Here is a 19486-nt window from a genome sequence, read left to right as displayed (position 1 = left end):
CCAGAGATAGAGTATTAGTCACAAAGAAAGGAGTCAGTTTTGTTTCACGATCAAAATTTTCCCCCCATATTTAGGTTGTCCCATAATAACTGATCTTTGAAACAATAGAACAGGATGTCTAGACTCACTTCACCCTGGGTGGAATTTTCCATATCCCTTTACCTGCTTAGATTCTATAGTTTTTGGTAACAACTTCTACATTGTTAATTTTAGGTCTTACGCATTCATAAGGATAGATTAAATTTTCAGATTAAATACTTTTTCCATTGAAATGTATAATTTTCTAATATTTTCTTCAATGACCTTTTTTTTTTTTTTTTTTTTTTTTTTTGCATTACGCGGGCCTCTCACTGTTGTGGCCTCTCCCATTGCGGAGCACAGGCTCTGGACGCGCAGGCTCAGCAGCCATGGCTCACGGGCCCAGCCGCTCCGCGGCATGTGGGATCTTCCCGGACCGGGGCACGAACCCGTGTCCCCTGCATCAGCAGGCAGACTCTCAACCACTGCGCCACCAGGGAAGCCCCAATGACCATTTTTGTCAAGCATTTTCTGAAAATAATAAAATTAATTTGCCAAGCAGGAAATCAAGAAACTGTGAACTTGTTAATGGTAAACACTTGTTTTCCCACTCTTTTTATCTCTAGGATGTAACTCTATGTGTATGGGAAACCTGCAGTCAAAGTTTGTTGAATGCATAAATAAACAACACATTTTCTTAAAGTACCTATAATTTTTTTAAATAAACATTTTAAAGAATGTAGCATTTGACCATCACTGCTCTGGTTGCTACTGAAACATAAAAGAATATACAATTTCACAGAACATAAAATTTCAACAAGAAAATCCACATACCAATGAAATTAATTTTGGTGTTGAAAGAGACTGATATTGTAAAATGCTCTTCATTGCATATTGTTTCACAGAACATCAGATTTAAAAAGAATATTGAAGATTTAAAAAATTCAATGAACTTATTTTTATAAATGAGGAAATGAGTATAGATTAGTTAATGGTGTTACCTGAATTCAATTATATAACAACATACATTTGTGAAGTTGGTTTAGAATCTAAATCTCTTTAAACCATGTTAGTGAACTTTCTAGAATGGGAAAAATTCTTCCCTTTCATAGAATCTAGCAAAGTAAGTATAAAATTATTTCAGATACACACATACACACACACACAAGAAAAATAAATTCCTCTTAATTAAATTGTAATTTCCTAGTGACTGTATAAAAAAAAAACCTTTAAGGAAATATAGTTACTTTTAGTTAAATCATATTTTCCTCATGTCTATAAATCAAACTTGCCAAAGCAAATATGAGAGAGAGAGCACCTTTATTCCTTAATCCCATTAAAAGATAATGATGATATTGGTGGATCCAGCTAGAAATGAATTGTACGTGCATGAGTACATATCATGTCTCTCCTACCAGTCTCCAGCACCGTTTAAAGCTTGTTTTCCATTTCTCAAACAAATATTAGCAAAAGGGATGGGAGAAATCCATGATGTCACAGTACACAGGTTAACTTCAGATTTTCCTTAAATGTAGTTAGGAAGTACTGACATCAGTTATTAACCTGGAGATGTATTCTGACCTAAAGGAAAAAGATGACCTCAAGTTACACCATTAGAATATAGTAAATCTTTAAAAATATACTCATGTAAATGAGTAGTACTTTTCTGGAAAATACGATTAAAATTCCTCAGATTTGCTCATCTTATTCAAGAAACTGTACCTCTCTTAACCTGAATCTACAGGGGAAAACTTGACTTTGAATGAGTTCTTTGAATGTCTTATAAACATAGTTTCATTCTGCTTTGTCCCTGAAGGATTAGATGAGATTTAATCATTCCAAGTATTAATTTTCTAATAAAATTTTAAGCTTTTTACCTAAAATTTATTATTTATTTAATATATAATTGTCTATGTGTTTTCAAATCACTGGTAGTATTTTGAAGGGTGTTTGATACAGTTTATCCAGTTAGTATTCTTTCACATGCACTCACATTGTTAGCTCCTCATTTAAGTTGCAACTAGTATGTTCTGTCACAAAGTAGTTAATAAAAGTTGTTATGAGATAGTTTATTTTGGTTTTTTTTAGATTATAGAACTTTGGAGATACATAGTGATCTTGTTTTATTATGTTTGAAGCTTAACATAATCAAGATGATTTGATAACCCAAATTTCTCAAGTCTTGCAGTAGTGACCTTATATTTAAATATTCAAAAACAAAGACAAGTACTACAATTTTCCTTGCAAGTACAATGGAAAGGTAAAACCAACTCTCCAATATCTTTGGAATGGATAGGGGTGGAGTGTGGGTGGGACACTTCCTTAATCTAGTCAGTCCAGTCTTAACCTCTTTTCTGAAGCTTCTTGTATTCTCAGTCCTGTGACTCTCACCCCATCTAGCTTATTTTTCCACACTTGATACTATCTGCTTGTTTGTTATGATCAGCAATTTCCTAAGGAATACTGGGTTTTGCAAATGAAAGGTGAGTAATAGATATCCCTGTTGTTTTGAAGTTCTGGAACTAGTCTCTGCCTGCCATCATGTTGCTGAGGCCTCCACAGTTTCCTGTTTCAGGTGTCAATCCCAGCCCCAATTCTGTACCCAACAGACATCCGTGGAAGACCTACTACCTCATTTCTGTGGATTTATTAAGGAGACCAAATTAACTCTATGCCTAATCTTCTTTGATCTAAATTATGTCCAGGGGGCCTTGCCTTTCAAAGGTAAACTTGATCTTTATTGTTTTTTTCCTTAAGAAAGGATATATAATTTTATCAACAAACCTGTAAACTTATCAACCAGAACTTTCCTTATTAGATCATAAATATAGTTAGTTTAATGGGGGGTAGAAAGTTATGGAGAGTTTATAATAGTCAGCAACTACTAATTTGAGATAATGGCAAAAATTAAAAGAAAGTAAATGTTAAAAGTAACTAGAATTATAACTTAAGTACATTGAAAGAGCCTGTGGTCCATTAATTTGCATTCTTTCCATACTACGTCCAAATATTTTCAGAGATACATTTGTTAAACTAGTGCTTAATGATCCCTAGCAAACCTTTCATAATTTTTGATGTATTTTAATGCTTCAAAACTCTTATGTAAAATTTCCTCTAAATTAAAATCTCTTGTTTTATCTTATAGTTGGTGAAAATGAAGAACAATTGATCACCAACATTGATTAAATGGTTCTATAGACCACTTAATCCTTTAGAAATTTGCATTTACTGAGTAGATTAGATTAGAAATGGGTTTCTGTTATTTTTTTCACATACAGACTGAAAACTTATCATTTAACCAATTACTTTCTTGTCTGTGTTTATAGAATATTCACCTGGTTTATGAATCCTGATGAATTCTGTTTAGGATGATCTGTTAATATACATATATATATATATATATATATATTTGCTTATATTATTACCTATAGGTAGAAAATTAGAACGCTACTGTACAGGCTATCAACATTATTAAGAGTTAAACACTAACAAATATTCTACTATGTTATAAATTAAAATGGAAATTCCCCAAGGACTAGAAAATTTTGCTTTTTTTGCTCACTGACGTATCACAAGCTCCTGGAATAGTTCCTGTTACAAGTATAAAACTACCGTTATAAAGTTTCATAAATTTTAATTTATCAAAACTGCTTATAAATGAAGAGAAAGATCCAGTGTCTCAGAGAAACTGGGCGATAGATGCAAGTGGGAACAATTTCCAAATTCAAAATATAGATGATAAATATGTCAATGCCAGTGTTTATCTAATTTACTTCTAACAGAAGATTTTTAAATGAAAACAATAATGAGTTACTTTTTTTTTGCCACCGATATGGTAAAGAATCTTAACAGAAGCCTGGCCATAGGCCATAGCCACTTTTGCTATATAATGAACTGGGCCCTCTCTTACACAATTGGTGGTAGTTTCCCTATTTTTCACATCTGGAGGACATTTTGGTAATAATATAACAAAAGATTATTAAATTCTCTTGCCCTTTGACCTACGACTTACAGTTTTAAAAGTGCATTTTGATGATATTTTATAAAATTGAAAAAAGAAATAATCATTACTCAATCAAATATGGGTTAAATAAATCCTGACACACTGGAACAACGGAATAATATGCAGTAATTAAAATGTTATTGAAGAAAAATATGCCATGTCTTGAGAAAACATTATTTTGATAAGTTAAAAAATAGGTTAGAACAGTATGTACAACATGTTTCAAAATTTATCTAAAAATAAGTTATAGCTTGAAATATACACATGAGTAGAAACAGAATTCTAAGGAATACACTAAAAAGTTAATAGTATATAGAGTGTAAAATTATAGGTGATTTTTATTTTATTGTGTGTTTTTTCTATGATAAATAAGTATTGATTTTGTAATCAGTAAACTTGTTATTTTGAGTTTTAGGATAGATGCGGGGCAACTAAATAAAAATACTATCAAAACTGGGTAAAATTTAATGCAGTGCAAAGTGTAAAAGAAAAATCGTGAGCAGTCAAATTATTTTCCTTGACTATAAAGTAATAAGGGCTCTTGAATGTCCTACAAAAGAGAAAAGTGAAGTTATTTTGTGGCATGAGTTTCGTCACAAGGAAAAAAGAAATTGTTGTTTCCAAATAAATCGAACATTAGTGGTTTTAGTGAAAAAAACCTAAGATCCTCAGGTTATTGGAGCACATTATTGGAGTTTATGGAGATGATATATGTTTTCATTTTAAATTGGCATTTAAAATATTTTCATTTGTTTGAGTAAATATAGAATAAAACAAAACCTTTATTCAGATTCTTATCTGTTGAAAAGACGTATTTTGCTAAAATCAAGTTTGTTCATCATGTTACATTATCCTGACCAAATTTTGCTCTTGTTTCTTTGGAATCCTCCAGTTCCCTTTCTAGGGAAAATAGTTCACCTGAAATATTATAGCTGAGTTACACAGAGGGTGTTCCTCCTACCCCATTTTCAAAGTGACAAGCTAATCACAGCTAATTCTTAAGTAACAGTCATCTGAAAATCTTAAGTTAGCTTTATAATTCTGAAGAATTATTATTTTATCTACAGAGAGTTAATAATCACTTCCATGGTGCATAGCACTTAGTAATTTTGTATTGTTTGGCTTCTGTGCAGTTCTTGCAATTAGGGAGCATTTATGCTAGTGGGGTGATGTAAACATAGATATAGATATACACATTACATGCACATATTAATAAATTATTTTAGATATATTCTGAGCTATACATTTGAATGCTAATATGAATGCATGGAAAACATAACGTAGATACTGGAGTCCAGTTCAGCAGAAAGGTCTCCTGAGTATCATGGATTCTGTTCTATTATAAAATTTCAGAAGAAGCTTGTCAAAAATTTGGAATGACAGTACCTTGCTATTCCAGTGGAAAGGTCATTTTCATTTCCAGGAAATGCAGCACAAATTGTCTTTTTTCCATATGCTACAATATTTAGTATTATCACGCCTAAGGACATTCTGTGGACAGATTTTAAAAAACACAATCACTTTTGCTGAAACTATCCAAAATGCAGAATTTGTCTTTTAGAAAACAATCACATGTATAATCTCTAAATATTAATCTGATGTGAAACAACCTGGTCTTTTATTTATTTATTTTTATAAATTTATTTAGTTTTAAACTTTTGGCTGTGTTGGGTCTTCGTTGCTGCGTGCGGGCTTTCTGTAGTTGCAGCGAGCGGGGGCTATTCTTCGTTGTGGTTCACGGGCTTCTCATTGTCATGGCTTCTCTTGTTGCAGAGCATGGGCTCTAGGCACGCAGGCTTCAGTAGTTGTGACTTGCGGGCTCTAGAGCTCAGACTCAGTGGTTGTGGCACACGGGCTCAGTTGCTCCGCGGCATGTGGGATCTTCATGGGCCAGGGGTTGAACCCGTGTCCCTTGCATTAGGCAGGCAGATTCTTAACCACTGCGCCACCAGGGAAGCCCCCAACCTGGTCTTTCAAATCTGTACTTTTCAGGATGAGAAACCTATATGCTTGCTATTTCTGTGTGTGTATGTGTATCTAAGAGAAATAGAAGAGAGTTGATTTTGTTGATGTATTTCTAATATATAGATAGGTATAATAACATTTTTTTTTGCTTTACCAAAGACAAATTATTTTATGTACAATTAATCACTCTTTTTTTTAATATAGCAGGTTCTTATTAGTTATCTATTTTATACATATTAGTGTATATATGTCAATCCCAATCTCCCATTTCATCCCACCCCCCACACACACACTTTCTCCCCTTGGTGTCCACATGTTTGCTCTCTACTATATGTGGAATCTAGAAACATGGTACAGATGAACCGATTTGCAAGGCAGAAATAACATTTTTACCCTGAAAGTGTAAGCTAAATATATCCTTTCTGCATGAGAATTTTTTTAAAGATCAAATATTACTTTTTAAAAAATTAAGCAGAATTTCATTATGGAAATATATACAGATGAAGTAGGTGTGAAATAATGAAATATAATATTCTGAAAAATGGAGCTTATAAATACAAAATTATAAACTAAATGTCAAAGACCTTGCTTATGTATACTTTCAGCTCTTTTTCAGATTCATTCTTTTTTATTTTTATTATCTTTACAACATATTATCAGTTACACTGATATTATGCATTTAAATAAAATTTTCATTCTCCCTAACTTCAGTGTGCATTTAAGCATACAATTTGAATGATCTTACTAAATATTTTCCAGAAGCCCTTTCTCTAGCTTTTCAAAGTTCTCTCAACTCTCCCTATATATTCCTTATAAATACCTAAATTAGTTTTTTAATCTTTGTGGATTTATTGTACCAAAAATTTGTTTTCTCTATAGTGTGAAACTTTCTCCAGGTTTGCAATATCTGCATTTCACAATTGCAACTCTAGGAAATCACTCTGACAATTGTGAAAGTTGTCTCTGCTCCAGTGAATAAACTTGGGATCAAATATTATTCTGCACACCAGAAACATCCTCAAATTTGTGAGAAAATAGAGTAACTGACAATCTAATTATAACATATTTATTTAGTATATAAAGCCCTAAGAGAAAAGGTATTATTTTCCTTGTGTTTTTAAAATTTATCTTCATTTACTTCATTATTATATTTCACTTGCTTTTTTGTTGTCTAAGTTTTGTTTCTAATTGGAAAATCTAGGCTTATTTTTACATGAGAGATACACAAATTCTGTGCATTTTTTTCCCCAAGATGTATCTCATGTGGTCTTTCCTGCCTGTATCGCAAACCTGTCTACATTTATTATCACTATTATTTGCCTAAACTTGCTGGTGGTTTTACTATCCTCCAGATATGAATAAGCTGTGGATTTCATATCTTCAGAAAACCTAACATATTAGATTAAAAAAACATTAGAATCATAAAGCACTTCTGTATTGACAAAAGTTCTGTATGGAATTGAGAGAAAATCCCATTCACATGGCAACAATTCCTACCACTGCTACACTAATTCAAACTCTTAGGTCTTTTTCCTATTCTGTTCCTACTCCTACTTCTCTTAACACCGCCACCAAGAGGCTACTACTAGTACAACCCTTACTATTGGACCATGACAATAATAAACCCCAAGGGGTGGACATGTTGATAAATAGGAGAGGGCTCTATGAAGAAAACAAAACAGCATCTGAAAGGCAGGAAAAATAAAGCTTGAGTTAAAGACATACTATATTATTATTTAGTTTAAAAAAATGAATTTTGCAAAAGAAATCTATACATGCTAAATTAATTTAAGATTTATTAAATTCTACAATTTCAATCAAACTTAAACAAAATGATCCTGAAGTTTACCTGGAAGAATAAAAAAGTTGTTTTACTTGAGGAAGTATGATGGAGACTTACTTCACATGCTATTACAATGGAGTGTTTATTCATGCATTCGTGAAATATCTAATGAACTCCCTACTCAGTGATGGACATTCATGACACAGCAGCAGACAGGAAAAGTTTCTCCCTTCATGAAGCTTGCAATCTGATTGAAAATATCAAAAACAGACTAGTAAACACATAAGTGGATGATAACTCCTGATTATGATAATTTCTGTGAAGTATCAATATATTGTAGAACCCAAAATAGACAGAATGACCAGGAAATGTCTTTTTGAGGAAGTTACATTTGAGCAGAGACTCCAAGATGAGAATCAGTCAGTGCTTTGCACAGATGAAAGAACAATATTCCTAGTTCAAGGTGCATGACTCAGGCAAGTCTTTTAATTTCTATGTCCTGTTCTTCACCAGAAAAATGGGGATACTATAGTATCTACCTTATAGAAGAATTAGGAAAATGAGTTATTCTGTGTCAAGTACATAAAACATTGCCATAAATACAGTAAATATTCAATGAATGTTGACAAGCTTTTGATAATACCTGAAACTTCAGTAAAAATGAATAGAGATGAACAGAAAATCTAGCCAAAAAGAAATAAGGATAATAATCATATTTTATATAAAATTTATTCTCATTTACAATCCAAAAATAAATGGGAGTCATTTAATTTTCTTCATTACACACATTTAAAATCATTCTATTTAAACAATATAAAAGAGTAGACTTACAGAACTAACAACCAATAACTTTAATTTCAAATATTGTCAGAATGACTGAATGTGTTTATCTTAAGATCTTGGGGTAATTTGTATTTTTTAAATGAATTTAATGCTTATAAAGATATAGTGGAAACCAAGGAAATCCAGTTATGGGAACATGTAGGCAGAAAATGGGAAATCTGGGTTCCATTATGAAGTTTCCCACTCAGTTTCTCTGCCTACCACCTTGACAATCATTGAGGCTTTCATTTTCTTATACATAGAAAAAAGAAACAAAAAAAGAACATTTAAAAACTGGTAACATTTCTCAGTATGCAATATTTTTAACACCTCAAATCTGAGGTATTTGTGTCTGAGTTATCAGTAAGTGGTTTTTATGATTCTCTAAAAAGAATTATGATATGTACATTTAGGGAAACTATAATAGGCTAATGTTTTCATGGGAGTTGAACAAATAAATGCCAACATGTTACAAGGAATGCTGATATCATTGGAGACTGATTTTGATAGTTTGCCTTTGAAATTTCTAAAATAATGATAATAATAATAGGCATATAATAATAATGATAATACTAATGATACATTTCCTCTTCTGTTACACCTGAGAAATCAAAAACACCAAAAGGAAGATACATACAACTTCTATATCATTTGGAATTTCCAAGATTTCCTGGATTTCTAAGGATCTAGAATGAGGCCTTATTGGATCCCCTGTGAAAAATCACATGGCCTTTGCAAGATTTCTGCCAATCTAACACCCAGAAAACAGCTCCTTCTTCCCAGTGACAACTTGTATCTGATGATGCAGCCGAAGTGTAAATAACACACTCTCCCAATTCCAAGCAATTCTTAAGGTCCAGCCCAGCTCCAAAGCTCCCTGGATTGTAGTTTAACAACTCTGTTAGCCCGTCTTGCTTTCTTCACTCTTCTCTAAGTGTTTATCTTGAAGGCAGCCTTCAATGAACATTGTACAAGCAAATCTCTATTTAAATCTGTTTCCTGGAAACCTTACCTAAGAGGCCCAATGTAAGAAGTGGTTCAAGGAAGCAGGAACTATAATGGGATATTGGAATTGAATCATCAATTGGTCATTTGGCAGGAAGACCCCATTACTGATGGAAGATAAAGCATGATTAACCTCTGGTGCCATGTAAATGTGCAATTGTTAAAACTTTCATTTGTGATAAACTGGGATGGGGTACTGATGAAAGCAAATATACTAGCAGATGCAATATCTCAGACACATCGGAAGCTCAAGGAAAATAAGAATTATGAAATTGGATGCCTGCTAATGAAGGTAATTGATATATGAGAGAAATAAAAGGAAATTTGAAGTATGAGATGATTAGTCACCAAATAAATTCTATGCACAAAAACCAGAAGGTCACTTTGGTAGTCAATAAAGTTCTTTTATTTTTTGCAAGTGTATTGCAGAAAAAACTGAGCGTCAGGTCCAACACATAATTATAACTGAGTTCTAGAGGCGGTTGAATATTCAACCTGGGAGAGTCTGGTATACCAACCAGAGCCCTGACTGGAGAAATGTGAGGTCCTGTGACATAGGATGAGTACCTCTGACTCAATGTTTCAGAAAATCTTGAATCCTCAGGTTCCTCTGAACCTTTGGGTGTATAGAATTTTCTCAGTCTGTTATGTTCTACTCTAGCGTACCTCTTTTCTTGAAGATGATGCAGAGATCTCCTCTTTCAAGAAAACACGCACACTGCTGTGCACCATAACATAACTCTTTTGATCCAGTCAGGAAGTGCTGGCCCTGCTAAAAGAGGAAAGAGATGATACCCTGTTGAAGTGGCTGCAAGACCTTGTACAGTCATGAGTTCCCATAGTGGAAGGGGTACAATGTAATCAACTTGTCACCAAATGGCTGGTTAGTTTCCTTGAAAGATAATTTTATATTGGAAGTTCAGCACTGACCATGCTTTTGACTGGATATCATCAGTGTTGGTAATTTTATCTGTATTTTTTCTTTTTGATTTCTTTGCATGGAGTAAGGGGAGGGTTAGGTTTTAGTGTTTGTGTCCTCAGGCTCCAGGACTGTCCAGTTCTTGGCCATTCCCTGAAACCCTGCTGCTCACTATTGCGGTGGCCAGCTGGCTTCATCCAGATCTTCTGCAGCAGCTGCCTTGTCGTCCTCAGGCACTGGTTCCATGTCAGCTTCAGCTGGCCCATATTACTGGGAGCCCACACTATTAGACCTATGCATGGCCTCCATTTCTGTTATTGTAGTGCTTCTGTTATTGTGTTCCTTGTGCCAACACTGGGGTAGCCAATCATAGATGTTGGCTTTTGCCAACTCGGCAAGTCATTTGTCTAATTAATTTGGTGTTCCTTTCACTGATATTCTAAAACCACAGGGACTTCTGGGTACTTGTGCTGCTTGCTCCACAGCCTAGATTTACCGAAGATAATGTTCCTACTCTAAGCCCTATCTAAAACTAGTAGTCTTTTGTATCACCCAGTAAATAGACCAGAACAGCATTCATAAGTGTGAAATATGCTACCTCTAAAACTTTAAGAGGTCTACCAAATGTTATCCTTCCTTTTTAGTGGTGGAAGATGTAAGATGCTATATATATATTTTACTTTGGAGGACATGTCTAGACGTGAAACTGGATCCCTAAAATCTTCACTGAAAGGGCAGGTCCTGAATCTTCGTATGTTTTATCTCCTATGTTCTGTAGCACATTGTGGTCATTTAGTTTAACATGATGTCATCAATATAGGGGACCAGTGTGATATTCAGCGGAATGGTCAGATGGTACAAGATCCTCTGGCTATATTATGACAGAAGGCAAGAGAGTTAACATATCCCTGGAGCTATTAATATATACTACTTTCTGTCTCAAATGAATTTGAAATGTTTCTAATCCTCTTTCCTGATAGGGATGGAAAGAATGGATTCACCAGATCAATGACTGCATACCATGTATCTGAGACCATGTTAATCTGCTGTCATAAAAATGTCACATCTTAAACAGGAGCTGCGGGAGTAGGTGAATTTGTATTCTCCTCCAGGATCTGATTACATCCTTTATGTCTTTAAGGGTGGCTCAAATATCTGCCACTACTTCACCCCCACTGCCATGATGTAGTGTTTTTGTTTTACAATCTTGACTGGGAGAGTGTTAGTTTTGGAGTCTTTGACTTAGCTTTTCCTACTATAATAGCTCTTATACCACAAATACAGATAAAATTACTGTCACTGATGATAGCCAATCAAAAGCATGGTCAATGCTGAGCCTCTGATATAAAATTATCTTTCAAGGAAACCAACCAGCCACTTGGTGATAAGTTGATAATACTGTACCCCTTCCACTGTGGGAGTGGCAGTGATTCATCTTGACTGTGTTAAGTCATATCCATGGGAATGAGTTTGTCTTTCCTGCCTACGTGGTCTCAGCTAGATTATGAAGTGTTTGATCTGCCAACAAAGTATATGTAACATTATAACAGAAATGTAAAAGGAATTCATTTTATAGCAGCAAAGGAAGTATAGCAATGAATGCATAGTAATGGAATCCACTAGTTCTATCATGTTGCATTACTCAGAGGTCGCTGGCTTGAGAGGGTGATGGAGTATAGTCTTTTGAAGTTAACAACTGAGGAACCAACTTGGAGATGCTACTTTGCGTGGATTGAGCACCATCTTTAAAAACACATTATATACACTAAGTCAACAACTAGTGTATAATTCTGTGTCACCTGTAGGTAGAATACTTGGGTATGGAATGGAAACTAAGGGCAAAAGTAGAAATGGTTCCACTTACCATTACCACTCCAATTACCACTTACTATACAGGAACCTACCTGGGAATTTGTGCTTCCTGGCCTGATAACCCTGAGCATTAGGATTAGATACCCTAGTTTCCAGAGAGGCACTGCTTCCAACAAGGTTCACAGAAAAAGTCCCATAAACTAAACTACAGCTCCTGCCATGTCACTTGTCTCCTCCTTCTAAGAGACCAGAAGGTAAGAAAAGGGTTACCATTTTGTCAGAGATAAATTGATTCTTATTAAGAGAAGGTAGGGCTGCTGCTATGCAGTGGGGAAGGAAGAACATATTTGACATCAGGCGATCCACTAGGCTGTCTCTTGGCACCCCTTTGCTCTATCTCCATTATGAATAGACAAGCATATCAACCATGGCCTAAGAAGGGCATGATGCTAAGGTGATCAGAACCCACAGGGATGAGTGTCTGGATTATGACACCAGGTAAGCCACCTAGTCCAGCAAAATGGGTAGTAAAGAAAGAAGAAAATGAATTCCAACCTGAGACAATGTGCAGCACAGTAGTTTTCTCTAATAAAACATACTTAAAATGTTAAAAAGTTCTGGAGGAGCTCTTTCTAGAACTTATATAAAGAGAGTACATTTAAGCTGCTCAAGAGATGGGTTGTAGAAGATGCTATAATGCATCACATAAGTAACCCCTTTAGGACTGAGACACTCGGTCTCTAAGTTGTGGGGAGTGCGTTCAGCTGAGTGACTGCTTAGAAATTGAACTTTGGTGAGCCACACTAGTGTATATACATGTGTATAAACATTATGCATATATAAGTCTTAGTATATACTTATGTATTCTGTATTAAATATATTAAAATATGTAAAAATTAAATTTGGAAAAAATAGATTGAAATAGACTAAATGTAGAGTAAATCTTATTTATGATTATTTCTTAATGATAAATTTCCTTCTTATATTTTTTTCAGCTTTATTGGAGGTATACTTAATATTAAAAAAATTGCACATGTTTAATATAAACATAACCTCCAAAATAGTTCTTGTGTCCTTTTGTTTTGAGGTGTGTGTGTGTGTGTGTGTGTGTGTGTGGTTAGAACACAACATGAGATCTACCCTCTCAATAAGTTAGATGCACAAAACCATGATGGTAACTAAAGGCACTATGTTATCCAGGAGATCTCTAGAACTTATTTATCTCATATAGTTGTAATGTTATACCCATTGAACAACAACTCCCCCTTACCCTGTTTCCCCAATTCCTGTCAATCACCATTCTATTCTCTGCTTCTATAAGTTTGATCATTTCAGATACCTCACATAAGTGGAATCATGCAGTATTTTTCCTTCTATGACTAATTTATTTCAATTACCATAATGTCTTTTAGGTTCACCCATGTGGTCCAAGTAGTAGGATATCTTTCTTTTGTTAATGCTGAATTATATTCCATTGTATGTATATATCACATTTTCTTTATCTATTCATCTGTCAATGGACTTTTTGTGTCGTTTCTACATCTTGGCTACTGTGAGTAATGCAGCAATGAACATTAAGAGGCATCTCTTTGAAATTCTAATTTGAAGTCCTTTGGATATATTCTAAGAAGAGAAATTGCTAGATCATATGATAGTTCTATTTTTAATCTTTTGAGGAACCTCCATACTATTTTCCATAGTGGCTAAACAATTTTACATTTTCACCAATAGTGTACAAGAGTTTAAATTTCTACACATCCTTGCCAACACTTCTTATCATTTTTTTTTCTTTTCTGATAATAGCCATCCTAACAAGTGTGAGGTGAAATCTCATTGTGGTTTTGATTTGCACCTCTCTAATGATTAGTGATGTTGAGTACCATTTCTGTACCTGATAGCCATTGTATATTTTCTTTGAAGAAATGTCCATTCAAGTCCTTTGTCAAATTTTAGATCAGGATATTTGGTTTTTTGCCATTGAGTTGTAGGAAGAGTTCCATATATGTGTTGGGAATTAATTCCTTGTCAGATATACAGTTTGAAAATATTTCCTCCTATTCTGTAGGCCCTTGTGGTTCTTAGTATGATTGCAAACACTCTCAGCAATAACCATTTATTTCGTTATTGGAAATTTGAGGAAAAAATGTTTATTACTTACAAGTTCTGGAAATTACACACCACACCTTGTGCCACTTAGGGAGGTCACAGGTAGAGCAAAAGAGAGAGAAAGAGTGTGTAAGCCTGGGGTCTGCTTCTATTTGGGTCGAGGGTGGGAACCTAGTGTTTCATGGGTTCTCTATTGATACATTTAAAATATAAGAATGGGAATTTAAAGTGCAGGAAGAGAAAAAAAAAAGCAGCCCAAATGTTTAGTTATCTAAACCTACCAGTATCTATTAAAAAAAAAAAAAAAAAAGAGAGAGACCTCGGGGGTGTGGTGTTCAGCCTGGCTTTATACTTAGTTTTGTGGCATAAAGGGGCTGGCATCAAGTGAACAGGCAAGAAGAGTTAATGACTGGATGAAGGACAGGAGGTGGGAGACGGTAGAGCTGAAGGATCCTCGACAAAAGGAGACGGAGGACAAGCTGTAATTTCACTCATGCCCGACATTGATGGCACAGGTTCTGGTTCCTTGCTGGATTCAGTTCTATCAACCCTTTTGAAAAAATGATCCAGTGATGTCTGGGGAGTAGCTCTTTTCTTCTCCTGATAGATGACACGGTAGCACTGGATTGCATTCTGAACGGCTACTGTAACCTTCATATACCATTGTACGTTTGGGTCCTGTGCTTCAAAAACTAACAGTGCCTTCTCAAATAAAGAAAATCTCCTTGCCATTTCCTGCATCGTGAATTGCTTCAGTTCTTCAGTTACTGTAATTTCTCAAAGCATTTCAGGAAGTTACTGGGCAGCTATGCATCTGCACTCACTGCCTCGCCACTTACTTTTATGTTGTGCAGGTTGGCTCTAGCCTTGAACCGATGAAACTAGTCATGACTGGCATTAAAAGATGCACCTTCTGATTCTTCGCCGAGTTTCTTCTTCAAGTCTTCATAAAGGCTTTTAACTTTCTCTTGAATCAACATTAAGCTGGGAGGGACTCGACGATGATACTGATCCTGCATCCACACACTGAGAGGTTTCTCCATTTCCATCCCTTTTCCACACTTCTTCAATATTATTGTCAACATCATTGGCACAGCAGATTTGAAATGTTCCATGATCTTGTGCTTGTTCTTTAGAATCGTGCCAATGGTTGAATGATTCACGTTATAAGAATGAGTGATGTCTACCATCTTTTCGCCTCGCTCCACTTTCTCAATTATTTTCACTTTTGTTTCCATCGTTATCGTTTGGTGCTTCTTAGCAGTACCAGCTACATCACCAGTGCTTTTATGCTTTCTTCTGGTCATCCTGGGCTTAAAACAAAGATACTGTACTACTGTTCTCTATACAGTACTGCACAGTAAAGTACGCAAAAGCACAACCACTTGTAGAGAATGCACGCACGTGAAAATGTATGCCAGACACGTGAAATAACTTAATGTGATTGGACTTGCGAACACACGTTCGCATCATTGAAAGTTCGCAACTTGAAGGTTCATATGTAGGGGACTTACTGTACTGATTCAATCTCCTTACTTTTTATTGATCTGTTCATATTTCCTATGTCAAGATTCAGTCATAGTAGGTTGTACGTTTCTAGGAATTTATCAATTCCTTCTAGGTTATCCAGTTTGTTGGCATATTATTATTCATAGTGTTCTTTTATTTTTCCATATATATTTGTGGCATCAGTTGTAATTTCTCCTCTTTTATTTATAATTTTACTTATTTGAGTTTTTTCTTAGTTTCATTTATTTTTAATGTCTTTCTAGTCTGTATTTCATTTATTTCTGCTCTAATCTTTATTATCTCTTTCTTTTTACTAACTCTGGGCTTAATTTGTTCTTTTTCTAGTTCATTGAAGTGCAAAGTTAAATTTTTTACTTAAGATCTTTTTCCTTTCTTAATGTAAGCATTTAGCATTATAAACTTCTCTCAGTTACTTTTGCTGTTGTTTTCATCTTAATTTGTCTCAAAATATTTTAGTTTCTCTTTTGATATTTTCTTTGACCCATTGATTTTTCAGGAATGTGTTAATTTCCACATATTTGTGATTTTTCCAATTTTCCTTCTGTTACTGATTTCTAGTTTCATGCCATTGTGGTTGGAAAAAATACTTGATATGATTTCCATCTTCTTAAACTTTTTAAGACTTATTTTGTGAACTAACATGTGATCTATCCTGGAAAATGTTTTGTGTGCACTTGAGGAGAATGTGTATTATGCTGTTTTGGGGTGGAATGATCTGCATATGTGTTAGGTTCATTTGGTCTATCATGTTGCTCAAGTCTGCCATTTCCTTATTGATTTTTTTTCTGTATGATCTATACATTGTTGAGTGTGAAATATTGAAGTCTCATTCAATAATATATATAATTCTATTACAATACAATAATACATTAAAATAATGCATTGAAAATAATACAATAATAATACTATTATCATATTACTGTTTATTTCTTCCTTCAGTTCCTTTAATATTTGCTTATATATTTAGGTGCTCTGATATTGGGTGCATATATACTTATAATTGTTATGTTTTCCCAATGAATTTCCTCTGTTATCATTATATAATGATCTTCTTTGTCTCTTGTGACAGTTTTTGACTGAAAATCTACTTTGTTTGATATAAGTACAGCCACCCCTGTTCTCTTTAGATTACCATTTGCATGGAATATCTTTTTCCACACCTTAACTTTAGCTATGTGTGTCCTTAAATCTAATGTGAGTCTTTTGTATACAGCATTTGGTTGAATCTTGATTTTTATCCATTCTACTACTTTATGTATTTTGATTAGGGCATCTAATTCATTTATATTTGAAGTAATTATTGATAGCTAAGGACTAACTACTGACATTTTGTTTATGCTTTATGTCTGTTTTGTAGTTTTTTTGTTCCTTTCTTGCACTCCTTACTGTCTTCATTTGTGATTTGGTAATGTTTTTGTAGAGATATGCTTTGATTTTTTCTCTCAATCTTTTGTGTATTTACTGTACGTTTTTTTTGTGATTACCATGTAAAGAGGTTCTAGACTCAACTCCAAAGTGTCTGTGTGTGTCACAACTCTCTGACACCAGCTAAAAGTTCTAAAATTCAACTTAATTTTGGCACTATTTACCCACAGATTGCATCAAATTCCACAGGTTAAGAGCTGAGTCCTACAAGACTGCCCCTTCTCTTATGCCAGTTGAGATGCTAGTCATAACTCCAGGTTATCACCTATGCTTTTGATAACAGGCTATAGACTGAGGGTTCCAGTGACCCCCATCCTTGGGTTTAATTAATTTGCTAGAGAGGCTCACAGAACTTACAGAAACATATTGCTTACCGGATCACTGGCTTATTATAAAATAATACTCAGGAATAGCAATGGAGGAGGTGCACAAGGTATGGGGAAAGAGTGTGAAGCTTTCATGCCCTATCTGGATGTACCAGTTTCCCAGGTTCTCCACATGTTCACCAACCTGGAAGCTCTGCACACCTTATCCTTTTGGGTTTTTATGGAGCTTCATTACATAGACATGGTTGATTAAATCATTGGCCATTGGTGATTGAACTCAACCTTCAGCCTCTCCCCATCTCTGCAGGTTAGGGGTGGGACTGAAAGTTCCAACCCTTAAATCACTTGATTGTCTCCAATGGCATTCAGCTGCATCCTTAAGTGAGTTCCAAAAGTCACCTCATGAACATAGCAAAAAACACCTTTATGGTGTTCGTCCCTTAGGAAATTCCAAGATATTTAGGAGCCCTGTGCCAGAAATGGGGATGAAGACCAAATATATGTTTTTTTGTTATAAATCACAATATTACACATGGGAGTTACATAAATCATCTTATATTTAGAACAGTCTTTTTTTAAATCAATAGTAACTTAATTTTACTCACATACAAAACTCCAGATTTCTATTCCCCAAACATACTTTATGTTACTGATGTCACTATTTACATATTTTTATATTGTGTATCCATTAACTAGTTCTTGTTGTTATAGTTTTTCTTTTTTTAAAAAAATATTTATTTATTTATTTGGCTGCATTGGGTCTTAGTTGCGGCATGTGAACTCTTAGTTGCAGCATGTGAACTCTTAGTTGCAGCATGTGGGATCTAGTTCCTTGACCAGGGTTTGAACCCAGACCCCCTGCATTGGGAGCATAGAGTCTTAGTCACTGGGCCACCAGGGAAGTTCCTATAGTTATTCTTAATCATTTTTCTTTTAACTTTTATAATAGGGTTAAAAGTGATTTAAGTGACACCATTAAAATATTAGAGCATTATGAATTAATTATACACTTTACCAGTGAGTTTATTCTTTCATATGTTTTCATGTTAATAAGTAATGTTATTTGTTACAACTTGGAGAACTCCCTAGTATTTTATGTTAGGCAATGAAGGCAGTTAGGCAGTTAGGCAGTTAGGCAGGTAGTGAATTCCCTCAGCTTTTGTTCATCTGGGAAAGTCTTTATCTATTTTGCATTTCTGAAGAACAGCTTTTTTGGGTATAGTAACTTTGGTTGGCAGTTTTTCTTTCAGCACTTTGAATATATCATTCCATTTTCTCCTGGCCTGCAAAGTTTGTGCTGAGAAATCTGCTGATAAGCTTACAGGTGGACTCTCTTCTATACAATGTCACTTTTCTCTTGCTGCTTAAAAAATTCCTTCTCTTTTGTTTTTGACAATTTGATTTAATGTGTTTTCACGGACACCTCTTTAAATTTAGTCTATTTGAGCTTCATGAATCTGGATGTTTATTTCCCTTCCCAGATTTGAAAAGTGTCATCTATTATTTCTTTAAATAGGTTTTCCCTTTCTCTTTCTCTCTTTTGCTTCTAGGAGTCCTATAATGTATATATTAGTTCTCTTGATTAATCCCATAAACCTTTAGCCTTTGTTAAATTTTTTTTTATTATATTTTTTTCTTTTTCATCCTCTGACTAGGTAATTTCAAACAACCTGTCTTCATGCTTGCTGATTCATTCTTCTGCTTGTCCCAGTCAGTTATTGAACTCCTGAAGTAAATTTTTCAGTTCAATTATTGAATTTTGGGGCTCTAAT

At 34.5% G+C, this 19486-nt stretch overlaps 1 protein-coding gene and 1 long non-coding RNA gene across 2 annotated transcripts; both read right to left on the bottom strand.

The window, feature by feature from the left end:
- Positions 1-1321: 1321 nt before the first annotated feature.
- On the bottom strand, positions 1322-10525 carry LOC137211038 (uncharacterized). The gene is made up of 4 exons (XR_010936873.1): positions 10263-10525; positions 7836-8016; positions 5408-5512; positions 1322-1599 (listed from the first exon to the last, which is right to left on the bottom strand). It is a non-coding gene; the product is annotated as an uncharacterized lncRNA (long non-coding RNA).
- Positions 10526-15314: 4789 nt separating this feature from the next.
- On the bottom strand, positions 15315-15740 carry LOC137209021 (putative CENPB DNA-binding domain-containing protein 1). The gene has a single exon (XM_067710086.1). It carries the CDS (start codon positions 15738-15740, stop codon positions 15315-15317), a length of 426 nt encoding a protein of 141 aa, XP_067566187.1.
- Positions 15741-19486: the final 3746 nt, after the last annotated feature.

Source organism: Pseudorca crassidens, chromosome 2 (assembly GCF_039906515.1).
Source record: "Pseudorca crassidens isolate mPseCra1 chromosome 2, mPseCra1.hap1, whole genome shotgun sequence".
In the NCBI taxonomy this organism is placed as follows: domain Eukaryota; kingdom Metazoa; phylum Chordata; class Mammalia; order Artiodactyla; family Delphinidae; genus Pseudorca; species Pseudorca crassidens.
This window is presented reverse-complemented; position numbering and strand designations above follow the sequence as displayed.